This window comes from Scylla paramamosain, chromosome 6, assembly GCF_035594125.1.
Source record: "Scylla paramamosain isolate STU-SP2022 chromosome 6, ASM3559412v1, whole genome shotgun sequence".
Taxonomy (NCBI): domain Eukaryota; kingdom Metazoa; phylum Arthropoda; class Malacostraca; order Decapoda; family Portunidae; genus Scylla; species Scylla paramamosain.
In genome coordinates, this window is record NC_087156.1 from 23,895,713 (window position 1) to 23,919,615 (window position 23,903).

Consider the following 23,903-nt stretch of genomic DNA (forward strand, 5'->3'; position numbering starts at 1 on the left):
TTGACGAGATGGTTTAATACTTATTATATTGTAGAGCACATGCACAGTAGCTACCTTTTACTGTAATATACGCGCAGACTAATTCCCACATGATACAGATTACTGAGTTGCTCAAAGATGTAGAAATGCATTATATCAATAGTTTAGAAGATGATTATATCACGATTTTTTTCTTCTTTTTTTAGTTCTTGTTACCACCATGAATTCAGCCAGAACGCACTTATCTAAATATACCGTTTAGACTGCCAAAGACAGGCATATTTCATGCAGTTTAATATGATTTTTTTTTCTCAAAGATTTAATGGGATATTAACTTTATATTCCTGAAGTAAAATACGAAGTATTTGATGAAATACTTTTAAACAAAAGATACTGTCAAATTTATCCTTGCTGCCGAATCTTAGTTAACATCTTTTAAAATTATTCTATTCAACTTGATTTGTTAAAAAACTTTCCTTTCTAAAAAAGTGAATAAACAGAGAAAGCCTCTCAAAGCTCGTAAGATCCATATTTCAAATTATTTTGCTGCGGTGCTTCGTAAAAGCGTGGCTACTCGTAAGCGTCAGGTATTGGTGGTGGTGGCGACGACACGGGGTGGTGAGGAAACTGCAGGGAAAGTCATATTTAGAAAGAAGTGTGAAGTGAATGAAGAAAGAAGAGAGAAAACAAAACGAACGGAGTGATACTAAACAAGGGGATCACAAGAAGAGGAAGAGGAGTTAAAGGACATCGCGTTGTGCTGAGTGATTGAAGAGTAATCGCGATGGGGGATGACTGGGCCAAGGCTGCCGAGGACCAGGAAACCAAGGACCGTGACCTGGTGGACAAGGTGGTCGAAAAGGTAAGGTGTGAGGTCATACTAATGTTTGCCAGAATCTTGAATCTTGTGGGTGTCCTTTGGCCTGGGATGCAGTGCAGCACATATACTTGCCACACACCCCAGAGACGGAGGGGCATACCTGGCGAGCGGCAAGCACAAGTTATCTCAGTACCATCATCATTACTTTCTGAGACATAAATTTCCTCAGTTACAGATTTTTGCTTCTATATGTGTGTTAATATTGTGCATTTCTCTTGTAAACAACAATTTTCAGAGTTGGGAATATTTTAAGCATGTAGGTGTGGCATAGTTCGGGGAAACATCACATCTTGCTCTCCACATAGTTTCCACAATGTATTTAAGATTTTGTCTATTCACTGATATTAAATCATCCTGTGATGAATTGATTTAAAGAAAAATGCAACCATGACCTAATGTAGCAAAACATGTGACAACAGCAACAGAAGCTGGATGCACTCCCACCAAAATCCTTGTATGGTTAGTACAAGACACAACTTCTCCCCTCTGGTTGATTTCTTTAATCCTTTTTCTGAACACCTGAGCTGACCAGCCATTACAAGTGTTGTCAAGTTTGTTCACATTTATTTTTCAATCACCAATTTTGAAAAACTCCGCAGTTTTACCTTTTATTTCATTGAATCTAAGAATGACATCTTAATGCTCACATTAACTCCATCAGGCAAGACACAGCCCATTACTTGACTTATTTGATCCTTGTGAGATATATCTGGAGTGCTGTGAAAAATTAGACAAAGCATTTAGCTTCCTGTACACAATTGATAATTTTCTCTGATGCATCTTATTCCAAAATATCAATTGATTAATTTTGAATAGTTGGTGACAGATATGAAATGGTGTGCTTACTTCCCAGCTTCGTTCTCAACAGGAGTTCATGTAACACAGGATTGTATTTGACAAGCTCTTGCACCAGCTCCTGAAAATTACCTCTATTTTGAAATTATTTTGAATTAGCATTAGTGTTATGTATTTCCTCATAATATCCGGAAAGACAGATTTTACTTAACAAGGGATTTGCTTTTACTTTCTCATTTCCTTTTTTACAATTTCTTATTATATTTTGATCATTCATTTTGCCACAGGCAAGCCTGATTCCCAGTTCCTTCCACTGAGTATAGTTGTTCTAGTGAACATCACTAGGATTCAGTTTCCACCAAGTATTAAGTCTGTGGGGTGAGTCAGAATATGACTGCTTTATCAGGGAAGATTCAACAACAGAAATAGTTAATTGCTTCTTTTTTGATTGAGAATAAACCATCTGTGATCTCATACATTTTTCCCCCCTTGGGAAAGGAACAAAAGGCCAGTCATGTGTTATTCCTCTGCTGTTACCCTTAACTCCTGCACCTCCATGTATTGTTTCACTGAAACTTGAATTCAGATGTTAAACAAAAGAGACTCTTTGGTATACCAGAATAAGTTTTATTTCATCAATGATTTTGCTTTGTCATTGACTGATATCTTTCAAGTTCACAGTGGGACTAGCAAGTCTCCATTTTTTTTTTGTTTTCTCTCCCAGTGTCACTAGTCAAGGGCAGCAATTATTTTCAAAGGTCCCCTCAAGTGCCAGTTCTCAAAGCAACATGAGAAACAGGATAACTGTCTTGAAACCTCCCTCTTGAAAAAGTTCAAGTCATAAGAAGCAAATACAGATGTAGGAAGGGAATTCCATAGTTTACCAGAGAAAGGGGGTGAATGATTTGAGAATACTAGTTAGCTCTTGCACTAGGCTGGTAGACAGAATAGGGGTGAGGGAAAAAAAACAAAGTCTTATGTAGCGAAGTCACGAGAGGAGGGAAGGCATGCACTTAGGAAGATCAGAAGAGCAGTTAGCATGAAAATAGTGGTAGAAGATAGTAAGATATGCACCATAGTGGCAATAAGAGAGAGAGGCTGAAGGCAGTCAGTTAGAGGAGAGGAGATGATAAGATGAAAAGCTTTTGATTTGATGGTGAGAAAAACTGGCAGAGTTGACTCAGAATGCATAATTTCATAGAAGCTGCATTAGCTAGAGATGAGATGTGATGTTTCCAGTTTAGATTATAAGTAAAGGACAGACTGAGGATGTTCAGTGTAGAAGAGGGAGACAGTTGAGTGTCATTGAAGAAGAGGTGGTAGTTGGCAATCCAGAAGTCTCCCTTTCTCAACATTGTTACCTTCTTGTTGACAAAATATTCTAGTAAGGGAATTTCTCTCTCTCTCTCTCTCTCTCTCTCTCTCTCTCTCTCTCTCTCTCTCTCTCTCTCTCTCTCTCTCTCTCTCTCTCTCTCTCTCTCTCTCTCTCTCTCTCTCTCTCTCTCTCTCTCTCTCTCTCTCTCTTAATGAATGCAGCACCATTTTCTTTCAGTCATTTTAGCTGGAAGAATAATAAAGAGATAGAAAGAAAATTTGATAATGAATAAGTTAAAATAAATAAGGATAAAGTAAAAAAATAGATAGCCCAGATGGAATCCTTCCCACCATTCTCTTTAATGCCCTTCCATGCTCACTTCCTGCCTGGTTAAGCTTTTCTTTCTGTCTATCAAGATCCACCTTTCCTTCTTGCTGGAAGTTAGCCTACACTTAGTCTGTTCCTAAGAAGGGTGACAGCTCCAGTCTTTCTAAAGCATTTGGAGGTATCCTCAACAGAGAGATTGTGAAGCACCCATCAATCAATATTTACGTTTGTCCATTATTCCATTTAATTAATTTTTGTATGAAATTTTCCTGGTTTTTGCTTGGTTTAGTCTTTTGTGTGATGAAACCTGTTACAAATGGGGAGTTTTCAGAACTTAACCATTAGATATCGTTGCTGCTCATCTAACTGTAGAGAAGAGAGCTAAAATATTGTTGTAGTAAATCCCAGTTGTGTAAAGATGCATAGAACATTGATCATCATGATACTATTGAAATGATGTATTGACTTTTCAATATCCAGTATGGATAATATTGAGAAAATGTGGTCAAATTAATTATTTTTTGTGTGATTATCAAGTAAACTGCTGGCATTATCTTAAATAAAGCATATTACAAGTATAAAACTATTGATTTGGACAATGAAAAAAAATATCCCACTGTACTATATAGTATGACACAACCTGCTCGGTAACATCGTGATATATAACATCCCTCTCACGAAGCGAGCGACAAGTCAAAGTAATCGAGAACCAAAACAAACATCTCTCAGGCAATCCTGCTGCTGCTGTAGTGTCCAGCTACCATAATCCATTGCTTAGGGTGTAGTGGAGATGGGCACCGCAGCAACATTCAACTTTTTGTCCAACAACGTTTTTCTTAAGTTCAACCAGCGCGGCCGAGTCAGGTGTTTGTTTTGGTAAGAGATACACCATTACTATCGCCAGGACACTCGAGTTGCCATTTTTTTTTTAATAAAATTGCCGTTTCCATAAACTAGGAAGGAGATCTATGTAATTTGGACTTTTTGACTGTCACAGATGACCAAATAAATCTAAATGCCGATTCACTAGAAAATCAGTTTATATACATTTGTTTATGAAGAGCTTGATCTTACTTGTGTTATTACTTAGAAGGGATTACAGTAAAATCCCTCTTATCCGGCATCAACGGGACCGCCGACATGCCGGATACTTGAATAGAAGTGAAATTATGTCCACAATCACCACCCTACACTCACGCATCTTACCATAACTAAGATCAGCTGATCTGATCAGCTGCTTAAGTGTAAGCACAACATGCTTCCTCTTTTCTACAACTTTAGGCATGATGAAGGCATCAGGCGATAAACAGTGCACACGCGGGACTGAGTCACTGAGTAAACACAGTGCAGTGGGCCGCGGGTGGCGCGAAGCAGTGCGCTCTGGTGGCGAGGGGACAAAGTATACCTTGCGCGGGAATTTTAATCGATTTTATGAGTACACATTGATTTTTTATTGATTTTAAGGCTCGGGGAAAAATGTGCTGGATACTTGAAGCTGCCGGATACTGGAATGCCGGATGAGAGGGATTTTACTGTACATAGAAAAATATATTATATAAGCCCATTGCATCTTCATGTAAATAGAATAACACTGTAGGTATATCTGATATTGCTTGTATGTGAGAGAAGAGTTTGTGTCTGTGCTGCCACCTGGTGACAACCACTAGTTCTGAAAACACCCCATTGGTCTTGACCCATTTTTAGTCATTATCCAACCATGCTGAATATGGTAGTGGTCTGGTCAGTGAGGAAGAGAGAAGGTAAAAGCAATAAATAAATTCTAGACAGGATTTATCATACAAAACAACCAAAATAACCAAAAATAAAAAAGGAAAAGTGCATTTTAAGAATTTTTATTTTTTATTTATTTGTTTTTTATAATAATAGTACAGGATAGGATACATACATACTATATTGAACTTCTGTGAGAGTTTTAGGGTGCCTGCATCTCTATGCAGTCTATGCTACTGGCATGCATTCATGGGCACTTTTCCTTCCAGTCCATTCCATGCCTTAGTGCTTCTATAAGGGAAGCTAAGCTTCTTTATGTCCCTTCTGCAGGTGTTTGTTTTAGTTTTCTTCCATGTTCCCTTGTTTCTTTCATTCATTACAAATAGATCTTCCCTATCTAGTGTTTCCATCCCTCTCAGTAATCTTTAAAGTGCAATCATGCCACCTCTCTCTCATCTCCTTTCCAAGGTTGGGATTTGCACCTAGCTAGTCTCTCCTCATATGACAGATCGTGCAATTCTGGTATGATTTTGATTGTTGCTCCCTGTACGCCTTCCAACATTTCTCTCTCTCTCTCTCTCTCTCTCTCTCTCTCTCTCTCTCTCTCTCTCTCTCTCTCTCTCTCTCTCTCTCTCTCTCTCTCTCTCTCTCTCTCTCTCTCTCTCTCTCTCTCTCCCCGTGTGGTGACCAAAATACCACTGCATATCCTAATCTTGGGCATGTCATTGTGGTGATTATTTTCCTCATCATTTCTTCATCTAGATAAGCAAAGGCAACTCTTATATTTCTTGGTAGGTTGAGTTTCACCTGTTATCTTATTAATTTGTTTTTTTCTGGTAATAATTCCTCTGAGAATATCACTCCCAGATCTTTTTTTTCTGTTGTCTTATTAATTGTTTCTGTTACTTTTTCCAGACTCTATCTTTTTACACTTCCCAGAGTTAAATTCCATTTGGTACCTGTTGCTTCACTCCCACACTCTATCTAGATCTCCTTGCAATTCTTCACAGTCTTCAATTTCCTTTACTCTTGTCATAAGTTTTCCATCATCAGCGAAAAGACATGTAGCTGAATACCTTCTCCACCATATCATTTATATACACCATGAATATTACTGGTGCTAACACTGACCCTTTGGGCACCCCACTTGATACTGGGCCCCACACTGATGTTTGATCCCTTATTACTGTTTGCATCTCTCTGTTTTTCAAAAAATCCTCCATACATTCCAGCAGTCTATCATTTACACCACCTATCTTCTCCAGCTTCCATAGCAGTCTGTTATGTGGCATTCTTAAATCTTGGTAAATGCAGTCTGCCCAGCCATCTCTCTCTTGTATTATATCTGTCATTTTTAATGATAACACAACAGATTAGTAAGACAAGATATCCCCTTTCTAAAACCAAATTAACAGTTTGTAAGAATTTCATAATCTTCCAAAATTTCAGTCCATTTGTTTTTTATTATCGTTTCACATATTTTTGCTACCACACTCGTCAGCAAAACTGATCTGTAACTTACTGGGTCTTGTGTGTTTCCTTCTTTAAATATGGGTACAATGTTCATCCTTTTCCAATCCTGTGGAATTATTCCTTCATCAATAGAAGTACATATAATGGTATGCAATTTATCTTTCAGCTGGTTACTGCATTCTTTTAATACCTATCCCAACACTCCATCTGGTCCTGCAGCCTTTCTCACATGTAATGTTTTGATGATTTCACTAATATCCTATATCATTACTTGAAATTCTTCCATTTTCTATTTTCCTGTATGTCCAATGGCTTCACGAATTCCTTTTCCTTCGTAAAAATTTTCTTGAAACTCTTATTCATCACTTCTGCCATCTCTTTTGGGTTCTCGTATACCATTCCATCCACCCTTAGTTTTTCTGTGCTCCCTTTGCTTTTCAGTTTACCATTTACATGTTTGTAGAAGAGTTTGGGCTCATGCTTACATCTTTTTATTTTATCTTTTTCAGATTGTCTTTGTTCATCTCTCTGGATCTTCATGTTATCATTTCTTGCTTGTTTGTGATTATTCCATAGGTTAATTCCTTTACTTTTTTCTTCACTTTTTCCATGAATCTTCTTTTGCCCTCTTGCTGCTTCACATCTTTTATTAAACCATGCTTTTTTTTTTACCAACTATTATTGTCTGCCTTTTAGGCACAAACTTAATTTCTTCTTTGTATATTTAAGAAACTCTTCCCACTTCTCTTGGACCCCTGTAACCTTATGGAACATATCCTATCTCTTCTTGAAAAAAACTTCCTCATATTGTCAAAGTCTGTCATACTTTAATCTCCCATAATGGTGCCCTTCATTCCTTTTACCCTCTATTTCCTCATTTATATTGAATTCCATGGTAGCATGGTTACTTTTGGCTAACAGACACTTTATCTGAACATTCTCAATTCCTTCTGGTTTCTTGCTGAATAATAGATGTTTCTCAGTCTTTTCCAAATCTTGTATCAGCATTTGTGTTAATACATTATCCATTGCCAATTATAATAATTATTTCCCCAAGATGATTCTTTTCCTTCAGTGTACCACTTTCCCCAGCACACCTCCTTACAGTTAAAGTCTCCCATCATAATTTCTTGGGATGAGGCCATTAATGTTATTGTATGCCACATTACATGTGTCTTTTCTCCTTAACTTGTTTCCCTGTTCTCCCTCCTTTTCAGGTACCACTTCCTCACTTCCATGTCCAAAATCCTCCAATAGAATATCATGTGTGTGTGTTTGTGTTTGAAGTGATGAAACCACCATTACATTGTTTCTGACAGTGTAATGTCTATTGAAAATAGCCTATCAGTCATAATTATTTATCTTTAGGTTGATGATTTGAAACTACAAAAAAATGAAGAAAAAGAAGAATCAAAGGATGAAAATAAACCTGATCCTGCAGCAGCAGATGATTCTGAAGAAAATGTTACTCCAGGAGAACTGTCCATGTTGAGGAAGGTGATGAGAAAAGGCATCATTCAGACTAAAAACAAAGTAGAAGTATTGCGAGCAGACCCAAAGAATCCTCTACACAGCGTCAAGAGTTTTGAAGCCTTGGACCTACGTAAGGAACTCCTGAAAGGAATTTATGAAATGGGATTCAGACTCCCCTCTAAGATTCAAGAAATATCACTTCCTACATTGTTGGCTGAACCGTAAGTGCCAAGTTTGTATTGTGTTGAAAAAAGTGTTTAAAATCTTGTAGGCCTAGATCTGCTTTTTAGTTTTATTACAGTATTCAGCTGAATCATGGTATATAATGATATAAGAACTTTTCTTTTGTTATACCATTGCAAATAATTTTTTTCCTCTTTATACTGTTGGGATAATATCTGATGAGGATGTTTTAAAGAAATTATAATATGAAAAAAAAAATAATTATGTAGGGTTTCTCTGAATTTTGCAATAGCACAGCTGACAATAGGGATGGGCATAAGTGGAGAAGCTAGTGCTTTGGAGCTTGATGAGGGGAAGAGGTACGAGTATGTGGAACATTTGAGAAGTTGATCTAAAGAGTAACCATGAATGGAAGCAGCTAAGAATTTAATCCGTGGCTGGATACTAAAAGTTACCCCACACCAGTTTGTTACTACTTGATCCTATTATGATTACCAAGGATTGAGTGGATGTTGGTCAACCTTCACTGTCCTGCCACTACACTTACTAACATATGATGCATCCCCCTCATATTAGCAATTATCTGGCTGTTTTGTATCAAAAACATAATGAAGCCTGAGACTGAACCTTAGGGCTTGCCATTTGCTGCATTCTTAAATGAAAGAAATTAGTATCATCTCTTCCATGCATCCCATGCATATATTTACTTCTCTGTCATATCTTTGCATATGTGTGTACAAGAAACAATAAGAAAATTTGAAAAATCTTGGTGTATGTGATGTGATGTGTGTGTGTGTGTGTGTGTGTGTGTGTGTGTGTAAAAATAGATGAATAGATATAGATAAATGTATACACACACACACACAACTATACTTAGTTTTCTAATTCCTCCAGATTATTAATTTTGCTTATGGATACCCAGTTCCACTGTTGGAAATACCTTCTGAAATTCTCTCTCTCTCTCTCTCTCTCTCTCTCTCTCTCTCTCTCTCTCTCTCTCTCTCTCTCTCTCTCTCTCTCTCTCTCTCTCTCTCTCTCTCTCTCTCTCCTGTCATCAAAGTCACTCTTCAGCACCATCAAAGATCTAGGGGCAGAAAGAGGGCATCACATATTGCTCATGCTTCAGTTTGAAAAACTTCTGATCTACATCATGATATATACTTGCATTTTAATGTTATTGATTTTTCTTAATTTAACAGAGCCATGAATATGATAGCACAATCACAGTCAGGAACAGGCAAGACAGCAGCCTTCAGTTTGGCAATGTTAAGTCGCATTGACCCAAGCAAAAAATGTACCCAGGTAAGTGACATTGACCAAAGTAAAATATGGACTTGGACTAGTAAAACTGAATTAATCCCCTTCAAGAGGTGGGATTAGCTAGGAGTATGTGTCCATGGATACTCACACACAATCATACCCCACAAGCATTCTGTCACATTTTAATCTTTACTTAGACTCATGGACCACATTGCATAAATCACTTTTTTCAGGATCTCTCTCCATTAGAGATTTGGCAACCACAGTAGGGTACATGACAACACATGGTCTTTATAACGTTCAACTGCAAAAATGCACTGGAATTTTGTTAAATATTTAATTGGAATAACAAGCCAAAACCAATAAGATGAACTTGCCATTCATGAGAGTACTGAAGTTTTAATAAAGATTCAATCAGAACAACAAACTAAAACTTGCAAGACTAACTCACCAGCTGTGCAAGCTGCTGCTCACCTATCTGGGACCAGTATCTTCATCCCTTTTTTCTTTTCTCTCTCTTCTTTTGTCTTGTCTCAAAACTCCCTCCCAGTCACCTCCCCTCCCTGTTATCTGTCAGAAATAAGGGACTAGGGAGTAATGCCTAGCTCACTCTTTCCCCCTCATTCATTTTATGTGATTTTTGCTTCATCCTCTGTAATTTTTTCTCACTCATATATGTAATTCCATTTTCATTCTCAATCAGTCTCATTCTGTTTAGCAATCCTTCAGATTGTTCTTATTTTCAGAGAGAGAGAGAGAGAGACGGTTCCAATTTATGGGGCTTTACTGTATGTATCTGTGTGACGCCAATACTGGGTAAATGTGACCTATACTTGTCAAAGCAGCATGAAACTCATGATGTTAAGAATTTAGGACTAGGCACAAAACTGGGGAGGGTACCGTACATATTTGGCATGTTATCTCAAATGCAGTAGCGCAGATGTTTCTCTCTCTCTCTCTCTCTCTCTCTCTCTCTCTCTCTCTCTCCAAAATTTATGGAATTTTTCTTATATTGCTTTCTGGAACCAGTTTTTTCCCATAGGTTCTTCAGTTGCCATAACGCACATTTACCATAACATGCTACATTGGAGTGAATCATGTTCGCTGTCGAGTACCCTACTGTGGTTTGTTCCTGCTGTGCCATAACTGACTCATCCCTATTCCCACATCTGACTTAATCATTTGATTAGATTGGTTGTAAAGAATTTCTCACTGAGGTTTTGAGGTTATGTCACCATTTATGCATTCATGACTCCATTCAGTCCTATCATATTAGATCTACAAAAGTCACAAATAACATTTAAGGATTTATCATTGATCTTGTAAGTTTGGTCACCAAAGTTAAGGTCTAGACTAATTATTATGGATTTTTGTCACTAACTTTGAATATGGCAAACAGAAAATCATCATAATGGAGTTTTTACTGCAGTTTCATTGAAGATTGATCTTGGACCAGTATGTTTTCATGATTGTTTAGTATCTTCACAGATGGAATAGTGGGAAGGATGAAATTTTACATTTAGAGAACAAGGGGCTTGGATGGCAACTACAGATGAAGGTAGGAGACAATTCATTTATTGCCTGCAGGTGACTCACTTGATGATACAAATATTCACAGAATGGAGAAAGCAAAGGTTTTTGGAAATTAGGGGAATTTAGATAGTACTGGAGGTGTTTTTCAGAAGTAAAAGTAGGGATTGTTGTATTGACTGTATAATTATGCTAACATAGTTTGGTCATTTAGAAACATTGAAGATGAGAGAGTGAGATTGCATAGAAAGAGAATAACCAAGATAAGATTTTACTCATTTTAAAAATAAAGATATAAAGGAGGGAATTTACACTCCTCTTGCACCATCCAGTTACCTTTTACAAATTGTAGGAAATAGTGATGGCATTCTTCAGACATTAGTGTGGTGGGAAACCTCTGGGGTTATGTATTTAATTATCTCTGGAATGACATATATATATATATATATATATATATATATATATATATATATATATATATATATATATATATATATATATATATATATATATATATATATATATATATATATATATATATATATATATATATATATATATATATATATATATATATATATATATATATATATATATATATATATATATATATATATTTTTTTTTTTTTTTTTTTTTTTTTTTTTTTTTTTTTTTTTTTAATGTAGGAAGGACACTGGCCAAGGGCAACAAAAATCTAATAAAAGAAATGCCCCACTGAAATGCCGGTCCCATAAAAGGGTCAAAGCAGTGGTCAAAAATTGATAGATAAGTGTCTTGAAACCTCCCTCTTGAAGGAATTCAAGTCATAGGAAGGTGAAAATACAGAAGCAGGCAGGGAGTTCCAGAGTTTACCAGAGAAAGGGATGAATTATTGAGAATACTGGTTAACTCTTGCATTAGAGAGGTGGACAGAATAGGGGTGAGAGAAAGAAGAAAGTCTTGTGCAGCAAGGCCGTGGAAGGAGGGGAGGCATGCAGTTAGCAAGATCAGAAGAGCAGTTAGCTTGAAAATAATGGTAGAAGACAGCTAGATATGCAACATTGCGGCGGTGAGAGAGAGGCTGAAGACAGTCAGTTAGAGGAGAGGAGTTGATGAGACGAAAAGCTTTTGATTCCACCCCTGTCGAGAAGAGCAGTATGAGTGGAACTCCCCCAGACATGTGAAGCATATTCCATACATGGACGGATAAGTCCCTTGTACAGAGTTAGCAGCTGGGAGTGTGAGAAAAACTGGCGGAGACGTCTCAGAACACCTAACTTCATAGAAGCTGTTTTAGCTAGAGATGAGATGTGAAGTTTCCAGTTCAGATTATAAGTAAAGGACAGACCGAGGATGTTTAGTGTAGAAGAGGGGGACAGTTGAGTGTCATTGAAGAAGAGGGGATAGTTGTCTGGAAGGTTGTGTCGAGTTGATAAATGGAGGAATTGAGTTTTTGAGGCATTGAACAATACCAAGTTTGCTCTGCCCCGATAAGAAATTTTAGAAAGATCAGAAGTCAGGTGTTCTGTGGCTTCCCTGCGTGATATGTTTACCTCCTGAAGGGTTGGACGTCTATGAAAAGACATGGAAAAGTGCAGGGTGGTATCATCAGTGTAGGAGTGGATAGGACAAGAAGTTTGGTTTAGAAGATCATTAATGAATAATAAGAAGAGAGTGGATGACAAGACAGAACCCTGAGGAACACCACTGTTAATAGATTTAGGAGAAGAACAGTGACCGTCTACCACAGCAGCAATAGAACGGTCAGAAAGGAAACTTGAGATGAAGTTACAGAGAGAAGGATAGAAGCCGTAGGAGGGTAGTTTTGAAATCAAAGCTTTGTGCCAGACTCTATCAAAAGCTTTTGATATGTCCAAGGCAACAGGAAAAGTTTCACCAAAATCTCTAAAAGAGGATGACCAAGACTCAGTAAGGATATATATATATATATATATATATATATATATATATATATATATATATATATATATATATATATATATATATATATATATATTGTTGTATTGTGTGTGTGTGTGATGGGGATTCCACATGTGTGGGAAACAGTTGGTCATTTGAAGAAAACATTTGTTTATATTTCTTATGTGAACTTGCTGTAATGCATTTGTTGTAGCAAACTATACAATTGAAATTATAATTACATTCTTAATTGTTTTCTTTCCAGGGTCTTATTCTGTCCCCTACCATGGAACTGGCTTTGCAAACAGTGGAATGTGTTAAGATGATGGGCAAATACTGTACAGACATTACCATCCGGTCTGCTGTGAAGGGAGACATGGGTATGACTGAAGATTGTGCATGATATTCATTACCTTGCACATTTTTGTGGTAGAGACTGTTACTATATTAAATCTGCTGTAAATGTTGACATTTTTTTTATGTTTGAAGATGCAATGATTATTGGAATTCAACAAAATAAGAAATCTTCCTTATCAAGCAATTGTAGTGTTGAGCATTATTAATTGGTAATAACAAATCATATGCAGTCACATAATTGCAGCTGAGGAAGGTGAGACATATTTTTCTTCCTCTTTTCCTCAGTTCCTCGTGGACAGAAGGTTACAGAGCATATTGTCATAGGAACACCAGGCAAAGTGGTGGACTGGGCTGTCAAATACCGATGTCTTGACCTACGAACCTGCAAAGTATTTGTTTTGGATGAAGCTGATGTAATGATTGCTACTCAGGGTCATCAAGTAAGTTGCTTTTATTACAAGAAAAATTCTCACATATAAAGAAAAAAGTCTAATTTCAAGGAATAAACCACTTATTATTTATCATTTACTTATATAAGTTTTATCCATCCATGTCTAAATACCTTGATGGAGTTTAGGTAAAAATGGCACAGGTAAAAATGGCACAGGTAAAAATGTCACGGTAAAAATGGCACGTGTAAAAATGGCACGGGTTAAAATGGCACAAGGGAAAAAGTAGGAAAAAATGGCACAATTAAAAAAATTTATTGATATACATTAAAACGTAAAGGTCATATAGAAACATCGTTCAGGCATGATATGAAAGCTTAAAATCTTATGTTGTGACCAAGTGCACATAACATTTGATCAAGGGTTTTCCTTCCTTCTGTGTAATCTTTGCATAAATTCTTCAGTCGTTGTTGTAGATCAACATATACCCTTTTTGTTTTCTTTTTGGGTGGTTCAACTGAGTCCCTTGCAATAACTGCACTCACAGCTGCCTCTTCCTGTTGAAGCACTCGTATAAGTTTCCAGATAGATGGGTGCTGGTAGCCAACAAGATGGTAGAATTTGTTGTTCCAGCCTTCACACAGGTTGTTGGTCCTGGGACAGTCATTCATGGTAGCGTTGTGTACGTTCCAAAGTTCAGGAGGAAATCTTGCTGGAATGCGCCGAAGGTTAACTGCTGGAATTTCTGGCTGCTTGTTGCGTCTTCTCTGAACATATGTACCAGAAACATAGGTTTGGTCAAAGTACTCCAAGAGGGGAGCTGCATCTTCAGTACATCTATCCTTCAGTAGCTGCATTCCCGCTGGAACATCTTCAACTGGTATAAATGCCAGTGAGTCAATCTGTCCACAGAATTGACGAAAGTCCTCACTCTCTTTGTAGTGGTTGGTCAGGCCAAGGTCCTGTATTTTCCGCCAGGTACTTTGAGTTAGGTGGTAGAAGCAACCTTGTGTGTGTGTTTCCGGCCCAAAAACATTACTGATGGCTTGGATGACCGCCTGCTCGAAGTCAACAATTATGGTTGTTGGGTCTGGGTAGAGTTCAATCTCATGACAGTGATCCATCACTGCTTGTAGCAGTATTTCATATGTATCTTGTGTTTTGCTCTGCAGACAAGCAAAAGTAGTAGACACTGCTGTATTGCCGATTGGAACTCTTATCACATAAAGCTGTAGAAAACCTTGTGGAGCCATTGCATAATTGCCGTCCATCAGCCATGTATCAGCAAAAGCAAGTAGACGCAGTGATTCATCAGAACCGAAAGCAATGATACGGTTCTCAGTGTCTGGGCCATTGTCGAAAAACAGGAATGGCTTTGGCTCTGGAGCTGCAGTAGTTGTCCATACCCCAGTAAGTTTCAGATCCTTAAGGTTTTCTGGTACTGGTGGATAGAGTTTTGATCTTTGGTTACGTAAAGTTCTCTTTATGATGTCTTCACTTGGTAGTACGGCCTTTGTTTCAGCTGATAAGTCATGCAGGTTATTGCTGTATATTTGACTAGGTTTATCTTCTGTTTCGGCTGCTTTTCTCTTCATGTTGGTGATACATTTTGTGGCTGAGATGGCAGCATAATCAGGAGCGTGGTTGTGTTCATTTGCTGGCACAGGATCAGTCATATTAAGGCTAGTGGTCATAGTGCCTTTACAAAAAGATGTTCTTTTAACACATCTCCATCTGATAGTAGTTGATCTTGTAATCTGTTTTGTATACATGTACCCTTGGAAGCAGATCTTCTCTTTTCCTTTATTGCTCTGTATAATTTCCATGGTGGGAAATTTGGTAGAGCCACTGAGATCTGAGATGTGTACTTGACTGCTGCTACAACTTGTCTGTGGCTGTGTAGTGAGAAATGCAGAAAGTAAACAATGAGCTTGCTTCGAGACAAATTCATGAAACACTCATTCAAAACTCACTTGAGAATTTAAGAAACTCTAGAAACATATTTTCTCAACATTTAAACTTCAATATATATTTGTGCCATTTTTTCCTACTTCTTCCCTTGTGCCATTTTTACCCGTGCCATTTTTAAACGTGCCATTTTTACCGTGCCATTTTTACCTGTGCCATTTTTACCTGTGCCATTTTTACCGTTCCCCACCTTGATGACATCCCTGTGAAAGAAGGTAGCAAAGACAAGACACCCACACACACAGACTCTCTCTCTCTCTCTCTCTCTCTCTCTCTCTCTCTCTCTCTCTCTCTCTCTCTCTCTCTCTCTCTCTCTCTCTCTCTCTCTCTCTCTCTCTCTCTCTCTCTCTCTAAATGAACCAGATGTATACAAACCTACAGTGGCCCTCAAAGCTGCTCTATAATTCTATATTTGCTACTACTCTCTATTTGTTTATTAAATGCAGCCATCCTTCCTTGCCACACAAACATCCTTCTTATATCTTATGATTTCCACATGTCCATCCATCTCATTTGTACTCCAAGGAAGCTATCCTTGTTTCTCTAGCATTAGTGCAGAGCTACCCAAAGCGAAACACTATTCATCCCTCCCCGCACTTTTTTTTTTATTTATTCATTCTAAAGTTTATCTGTACATATATTTCTTTTTCTATAACAATAGTGGACAGTAGACACTTGAAATAGTCTTCCTCTTTGAGCTACTTAGCATTCAAAACTACATCAATTCTCCTGCCATCTACCCTCCTACATTTCCATACTGTCTACTGAGGTTGAATGAGGTGAAGAATAAAGTAAAATTCTTGTGGATTACCAAAAAAATGTTAAGTAAAAAAAATAACTAAATGTCTGTTAAATGTGTGATTAACCATACTGTGTCCTTTCATTTTATAAATACTAAAACATGGCTAAACATCCCTCATTTTGTTCCAAATAATTAGTAAAACATAACTAGGCATCCTTCATCTTTTTCCTCTTTGTTCATTCATTTCAAGACCATTGATTTGTCTTTCCATTTCCAAACTCTCTCTCTCTCTCTCTCTCTCTCTCTCTCTCTCTCTCTCTCTCTCTCTCTCTCTCTCTCTCTCTCTCTCTCTCTCTCTCTCTCTCTCTCTCTCTCTCTCTCTCTCTCTCTCTCTCCTCTCTCTCTCTCTCTCTCTCTCTCTCTCTCTCTCTCTCTCTCTCTCTCTCTGCTGCCAATCTCCACAATTTTTTTAATATTGAGGCATTGTGTTTCATATCTCCATGTTTTTCCTTAAAGAGATTTCTAATAGTAATGCTTACTAATACCTCACATCCCTTTTATTTTCAGGATCAGTCAGTGAGAATTCACAAGCAGCTACCAGAAACTTGCCAGATGATGCTATTCTCAGCCACATATGATGATGAGGTAGTAAACTTTGCTCATGCCATCATCAAGAATCCCGTCACTCTCCGCCTCAAGAGGGAAGAGGAGACTCTAGAAAACATAAGACAGGTAGGAAAAGTGTAAAGCATTTATTCCAAATGTATGGCAGTTATCTTGAAGCTTTCCCTCTTTTGTTTTTAATCAAATAACACCCCCATCATAAAAATGACCCCAAATCATAGGAAACTGCAATAATTCAATAAAACAAGCCAACGTTCATTAAAATGCAATGTTAGCTTAAAATATAACCAACTATTTACATATGCTGAAAATCCTTACTATAAAGTGATAAAGAAATTTTGGTTAAACACTCATGAGAAGCATCAAATAGGATAAATAATGCTAAATGTGTGCATGTACACAAAATGTCATCAGAATAAGAATGGTTGGAGAATCCCGTTATTAGTAAGAAGTGGAGTAAAGGCTGTCTAATTCACTAAAACAGAGGTGGTTTCATACATTTCACAGTACATAGAACTTGCATCGAAAAATAAACAATATATATATATGCCTCTTAATAATCACTAAAGAAATGATCAAGTCTAAGAGTCAAACTTATAGAGTTTGAAGAACATACATTTCTTATTAATGTTTATAAGTGTCTTAAGTGACAGTAGCATCTTAGTATTTCAGAATACTATTCATACTTGTGAGATTATCTTGCTTTCACCAAATAGCAGTCAGTAATATATCTTGTTCTAGTAGTATATAAATAGATACCATTCTGACAAACCAGTAGGGTTTCTGATTTATGTTCTCATCTCTCTCTCTCTCTCTCTCTCTCTCTCTCTCTCTCTCTCTCTCTCTCTCTCTCTCTCTCTCTCTCTCTCTCTCTCTCTCTCTCTCTCTCTCTCTCTCTCTCTCTCTCCTTCAAGTATTAAAAATAGATTTTGAGACATAAAAAGGATTACAATTCAGTCAGCATGTAGAGGCACTGACTACTGCAAAATAATTTGCCTGTAACTTTCAGATGTATGTAGAATGCAACAGTGAAGAAGAGAAATATAGAGCCATCAGCAATATTTTCTCCATCCCAGTCGGAAGTGCAATGTTCTTTTGTCACACAAAAGCCAATGCTGTTTGGCTAGCAAACAGGTTAAAAGAAGATGGCAATCAAGTTGCATTGTTAACAGGTACGTTTAAAACATTCATGAAGATATGGATTTATTTATTTTCTGCAACACTTTAAGATAATTTCTTTGAATGTCACAGTGTCTAACTTTGTAAAAAGCCTTTCATGATTTAGATAAATTTAAGTGTAATTAACCAGAAAATACTGTCCTAAGATAGGGTAATTGTAGCAACTCTTTACCAAAGCTGTAAAAGATATTGTTTCAATTCATCTGAACATTCTTTCTAAAACATTTTTATATGAAACCATTTGTTCCACACATTAAATGTAGTAGATAATGTAGTCTGCATTTTTACTTTTTAGGTGATCTTACTCCTGATGAAAGAGTCCAAGTACTTCTTCGTTTTCGAGAAGGAGCAGAAAGGGTTTTAATTTGTACCAATGTTCTGGCTCGGGGCATTGATGTGGATTCAGTAAGTACACTATCAGTAAGAGATTAGCTTCTGGTCTTAAAACAACCAGATAATAGGAGAAAATTATTAAAAGAGACAATAGTGCAAAATTGTGGCATTGAGATAGCCTTTTAAAAGCAAAAGTAAGAAGTGGTATATTTTCATTTTAGTATTTTCCCATACTTGTAAGGTGCTCTAAATACCCATATTAGAATATTAATAACCCTTCATAAACTCGTCTATCTATCTACCAGGTTGACATAAGTCAACATAAGTCCTGTGAGGAGAGATTGGCTAGAATGAACCTTCAAACTTAGGAAAAGAGAAGGGAGAGAGGAGACTTTATTGCAGTGTACAGAGTGCTGAGTAGGATGGAACAATTGGATTTGAAAAATCTTTGAGTGTGGAACAAACAAGAAACAAGAGGACATGAAAGGAATTAAAAGTGACCACTTGCAGAAGAGACATCAAAAAATTTACCTTCCGTCCTAGAAACACCGAAGCTTGGAAGGGACTGGAGAAGGAAGTGATCTGTTTGAGGAGTATTCATGTTTTTTAAAACAAAAGTTGGATAGTAGTTGATGTGGAGACAGGACAGTACAAGTAAAACTCATTTCCGATATGTCACAGCTAGGTAAATAAACACACACACACACACACACACACACACAGGGGAAGATATTCTCTCTCTCTCTCTCTCTCTCTCTCTCTCTCTCTCTCTCTCTCTCTCTCTCTCTCTCTCTCTCTCTCTCTCTCTCTCTTGATTGATTGATTGATTGATTGATTGATTGATTGATCGATCAGTTGACTGATTGATCACTTCCACCACAGTTTATCAGTAGGGTACCTGCATAAAATTGGAACTATCAGACTATTAACATGTCTATAATGTAGCATCATCTTCGCTAGAAGATATACAGGGACAAACATAGGAACAGTTATAGCTAAAGTTTCCTCCTACATATAAGCTATAAAAATTATTAAATCTTTTTATAGAAGAAAATATATTTTGAAATTTCAATCAATATGGATGAATATTAGCAATATTTTGTCAGCCATAGTATTTTATTTAATGTGAAGCTGTGATGTCTTGTGGAAATAACAGGTGACCTACTTTAACAGTATAATACCTGTTGCAAACAGAATTTTAGTCAGGTGTGACTTGCCATTACAACATGACCCCAACAATGCATGATTCCCTTAATTACAGGTTAATCTTGTGGTGAATTATGATCTGCCCAAGACTGCATGGCACTAGCAAGGCAGATTGTGAAACTTACCTTCACCGCATTGGTCGTACTGGTCGCTTTGGCAAGACTGGCAATGCTATTAACATTGTTGATGGCAAAGAAGATCTGCGATTGCTAAGGGAGATTGAAGATCATTTTAGTAAGTTCTGCATTTATTATAACATTTTGATGTTCTCTAGATCAGTAAATTATTCTGAAGCTCCTAACAAACATAACCTTTTACTCTCTCTCTCTCTCTCTCTCTCTCTCTCTCTCTCTCTCTCTCTCTCTCTCTCTCTCTCTCTCTCTCTCTCTCTCTCTCTCTCTCTCTCTCCTTCCTAATACTGTTTGTACTCTTTAGCTAATGGCTGATTTTATCTCACTATAGACATTAACTAGTCAGCTGTATCCAGCAGATTCATGCAGGTTGCTCTGAGACAGGTTCTACAATACATGCTTTTCCTTCTGTTCTATTGCTAGCGTTATATAATTTATTGTCATTTTTTATTTGTTTATTCTATATTATATATATATATATATATATATATATATATATATATATATATATATATATATATATATATATATATATATATATATAGATAGATAGATAGATAGATAGATAGATAGATAGATAGATAGATAGATAGATAGATAGATATAGATATAGATAAATAGATAGATAAATAGATATAGACATTGATTAGTTGGTGGAGAGATTGTGTATTACAAATGTATCACACTTTAATTCAAGTACATCATAATTTGCCTCAAAGAATCTATCCATTTTTCTTCCTTGAAAACTCTCATAGTCTTGCTTAACTTTAACTAAAATCCTGTGGCATATTGTGGTAAAGTATTACAAAATTGTCTTTTTCAATATAGGATTAATTTTTTTTCTTTTCTTTTCAGATATCAAAATAATTAAATTGGACTACAGTAACATTGATGAGATTGACAAACTTGGGGAAGACTAATCATTAGAAGAATTATTATTAACTGACATATTAACATTCTGTTCTTTGAAGTATGGAAATAAGTTTTCATAAAGGATGACAAACTAGAGTTCACAAGAAAACAAGAAATTATTATGTTGTGCATTTAAAGTTTAAGAGAAACAAGAGTAGAGGAAGAAGAAACACAGAAGTACCAAATTGTCAATAAAGGAGCTGTTACTGAAAATATTATAAATGTTGAAGATAATTTATAAAAATGCAAGAGAGCCACTTTTAAGATTTTGAATATTTGACTCATTATTCATGAAATACCTCTTTTACTTCAAATTCAACTTCTTAAATAAAATCATTGCTGAAGTGATTGTGAAATAGTGTGTGTGTGTGTGTGTGTGTGTGTGTGTGTGTGTGTGTGTAAGTGTATGCATGAAAGAAATAGACTTCAATATGAAATCTGCTTCTTTATACTTCCTGCATATCATTAAAAGAGATCTTCAGTGACAAAGGTATATGTGGCCTGGTGGCATAAAGGTTAGTATGCTGGACTCCCAACCATGCCTCCCACCTTCATTTCTGTTTATTTGTATTTCTTTATTTTTTTTTATATATATATATATTTATTTATTTTATTTATTTATTTATTTATTTGTTTGTTTATTTATTTATTTATTTATTATATTTATTTTATTTTATTTTATTTATTTATCTTTTTTTTATTAGACAATTGACAATTCTAAAGCCATGAGGTTTGTGTATTGTAATGATAGAACTGACTTGCTGATTGAGCAGCATAGTGCCTATTAGTGTTTAAATTCTGTCAAGATCAAAATGTTTGGTTTGTAGTGGCAAGGAAGGCCTCCTAGTGTCACATGAACCATTTGTGTTATTGCTGAAGTCATGTGGGATGATGTGCTATGCCTGTCAGCATTCAGAAGGCTTAAAACCATATTGCTGATGCAGAAGACTTCTTTCCTTGCTTCATTATCTACCTGAGTCAGTCATTTCTTTGCAGAAGGTAGTATACTGGCGATGACAATAGTGAAAGGAAGATGGGAAGTCTTTTTTGTGTAAATTCCAAAATATTGAACATTGATGGTGACAAGTAGTGAAGACCAAAGCATTTGTATTTTCATAGATACAGGTAAAATCAGAAGACAGGAGAGAGAATTATGTAGAGTGGTCATTATTGACTAGATTTGTCTAGGTATGACCAGTCAGAACTATTAACCAGAACTGGTACTGAATAGAAATAGGAGTAGGAGTTGAATGGATAACTCACTATGGTGACAAACATGCCATGGCATAAACTGTCAGTGCTTTGTTGTCTGGCAAATGATACATGATAATCTTGTGACAGTGATTGACACATCTACATAACATGTATATATATTTTTTATTCTTCATGGTCTTATAACATGAATTGTATTGAGTATTGTGGTGTTTGTGTCTTAAGTTACTTAAGCAGGTCTTCCCTCCACCTCATTTATTGCTGCATGACAAGCTGCCGAAAGACATATTCAACTGGTCACTTTGCATATTACCTATCCTGAACTTGACCTACATCTAAAAAGAGATAAAAGTTGGACCCCTTACTACTTAACACCATTTTATTCTACAAACTGCACCAAGGACACTCCTTTCAGACCAGCTCTTCCCTCCTCCGTATCACCATATCCAGTACCTTCTGACTCAGTAGATTATACCTCATGGTGCTATGTACAAGTACAGTACTATGTATATTTTAATAATCTTTTTGTCCTTACAGCAGATCACCCATCCAATTTCTGTTCATTGAAAAATAGTTCTAGACACTAATTGGTTATGCACTTACTTGATGACTTCTCATCCATTTTATTTTGTTTTAACAGCTAGCCACTATGTACACCTCTTATCAAGCTGATTGCATACTTGTGCAATTTGCACTGTTTTTGTTTGTATCCATGACATAATTAAAGCACAAACTGAATATGCAGATTACAAGAATGATAAGTAAGATGTTAATTACTGGAGAGTCTGTTTGTTGTATATGTCAAGAATGTTGACAGATTGTGATGTCATACATGGATGGTAACATTATTACTCCCCTTTTAGATGAGAACTTTTCTTCTCAAGATTACAATAATAATATATTTCAGCATTTTATTAAGGAAAATATTATACAGTTGACGTTTTGTACTCATTTTAATGATCACCTCAGTTATTTTTTGTGTAAGTATTTTTATGATTTGTTTTATTGTAATTTTGTGTTTCACTGCTAGTAAGTACTGGAATGGATCCACTTCTGGGATTGTTATTTATGTATCAAAGTCATCTCAGGTTTAGGAACAAGAGGCATCCAATACATTTGATGCAGCACAGCTCTTCATGCTACTGTCCACTGTCTTCTGACTCTTCATAGTATAAAGCCACCTCTGAGATCAGCTCTTCATTCTTATGAAATTCCAGCAGGAGTGTTTTAACTTATTCAGACATCACACTCAGTAAATCTGGCTGGCAGATGGTAGGACAAAATGTTGGCTATTACTACAGCACCAATCCTGGAAGTCAGATTTGATTGACAACTATAAAATTATCATCTTAGTATTATGGTGCTGCTTGCTGTTCACAAGTGTTACTAGTTCTTGTGTACCGTGAAGTCTTGAGAAAGTACAGTAAGTACAAATAGAGTAAAATGTGCTTCAATAATGTTAAGTACAAGCCAGCTTGTATCAACTAATTTTCATGATGATATGAGTTTTAGAGAAAGCAAGATAATACTACATTATCACAAATCCAAATTTGGTATAGTTTCAGTGCAAAACAGCAAATGTAACACTAATGTAATAAATGTGCAAGGAAATAAGTTCCTAACTAGAAAGAGCAGCACAGCATCACAATACTTGAACATTTTCTTGAATATACATCTGCTGTATACACATTTCTTTCATGACTCACAAAAATATTAAATAAGAATTTATACATGACAGAAAATTACTATGTAATACATATTGAGTCATATTTAAATAAAAATTATGATGAATGCAATGTGGCAAGATTTACATCTACTTTTTTTTATTTAGTTTTTATTTATTATTGTTACTATTTTATTTTATTTTTTTGTCAAGTGTAGGTGTGATGCAGGACTATTCCTGCCATTATATTTATGTGTGTGTGTGTGTGTGTGTGTGTGTGTGTGTGTGTGTGTGTGTATATATATATATATATATATATATATATATATATATATATATAT

General features: G+C 36.2%; 1 protein-coding gene across 1 annotated transcript; it reads left to right on the top strand.

Moving 5' to 3' along the window:
• Nucleotides 1–494: 494 nt before the first annotated feature.
• Nucleotides 495–23,694, top strand: LOC135101453 (DEAD-box helicase Dbp80-like). Its single transcript, XM_064005428.1, is given in 11 exon segments — nt 495–841; nt 7,869–8,194; nt 9,356–9,458; nt 13,112–13,226; nt 13,489–13,643; nt 16,870–17,034; nt 17,936–18,098; nt 18,401–18,510; nt 19,700–19,729; nt 19,731–19,878; nt 20,631–23,694. Coding segments are annotated over 11 exon segments (1,458 nt in total). The 5' UTR covers nt 495–763; the 3' UTR covers nt 20,696–23,694.
• Nucleotides 23,695–23,903: the final 209 nt, after the last annotated feature.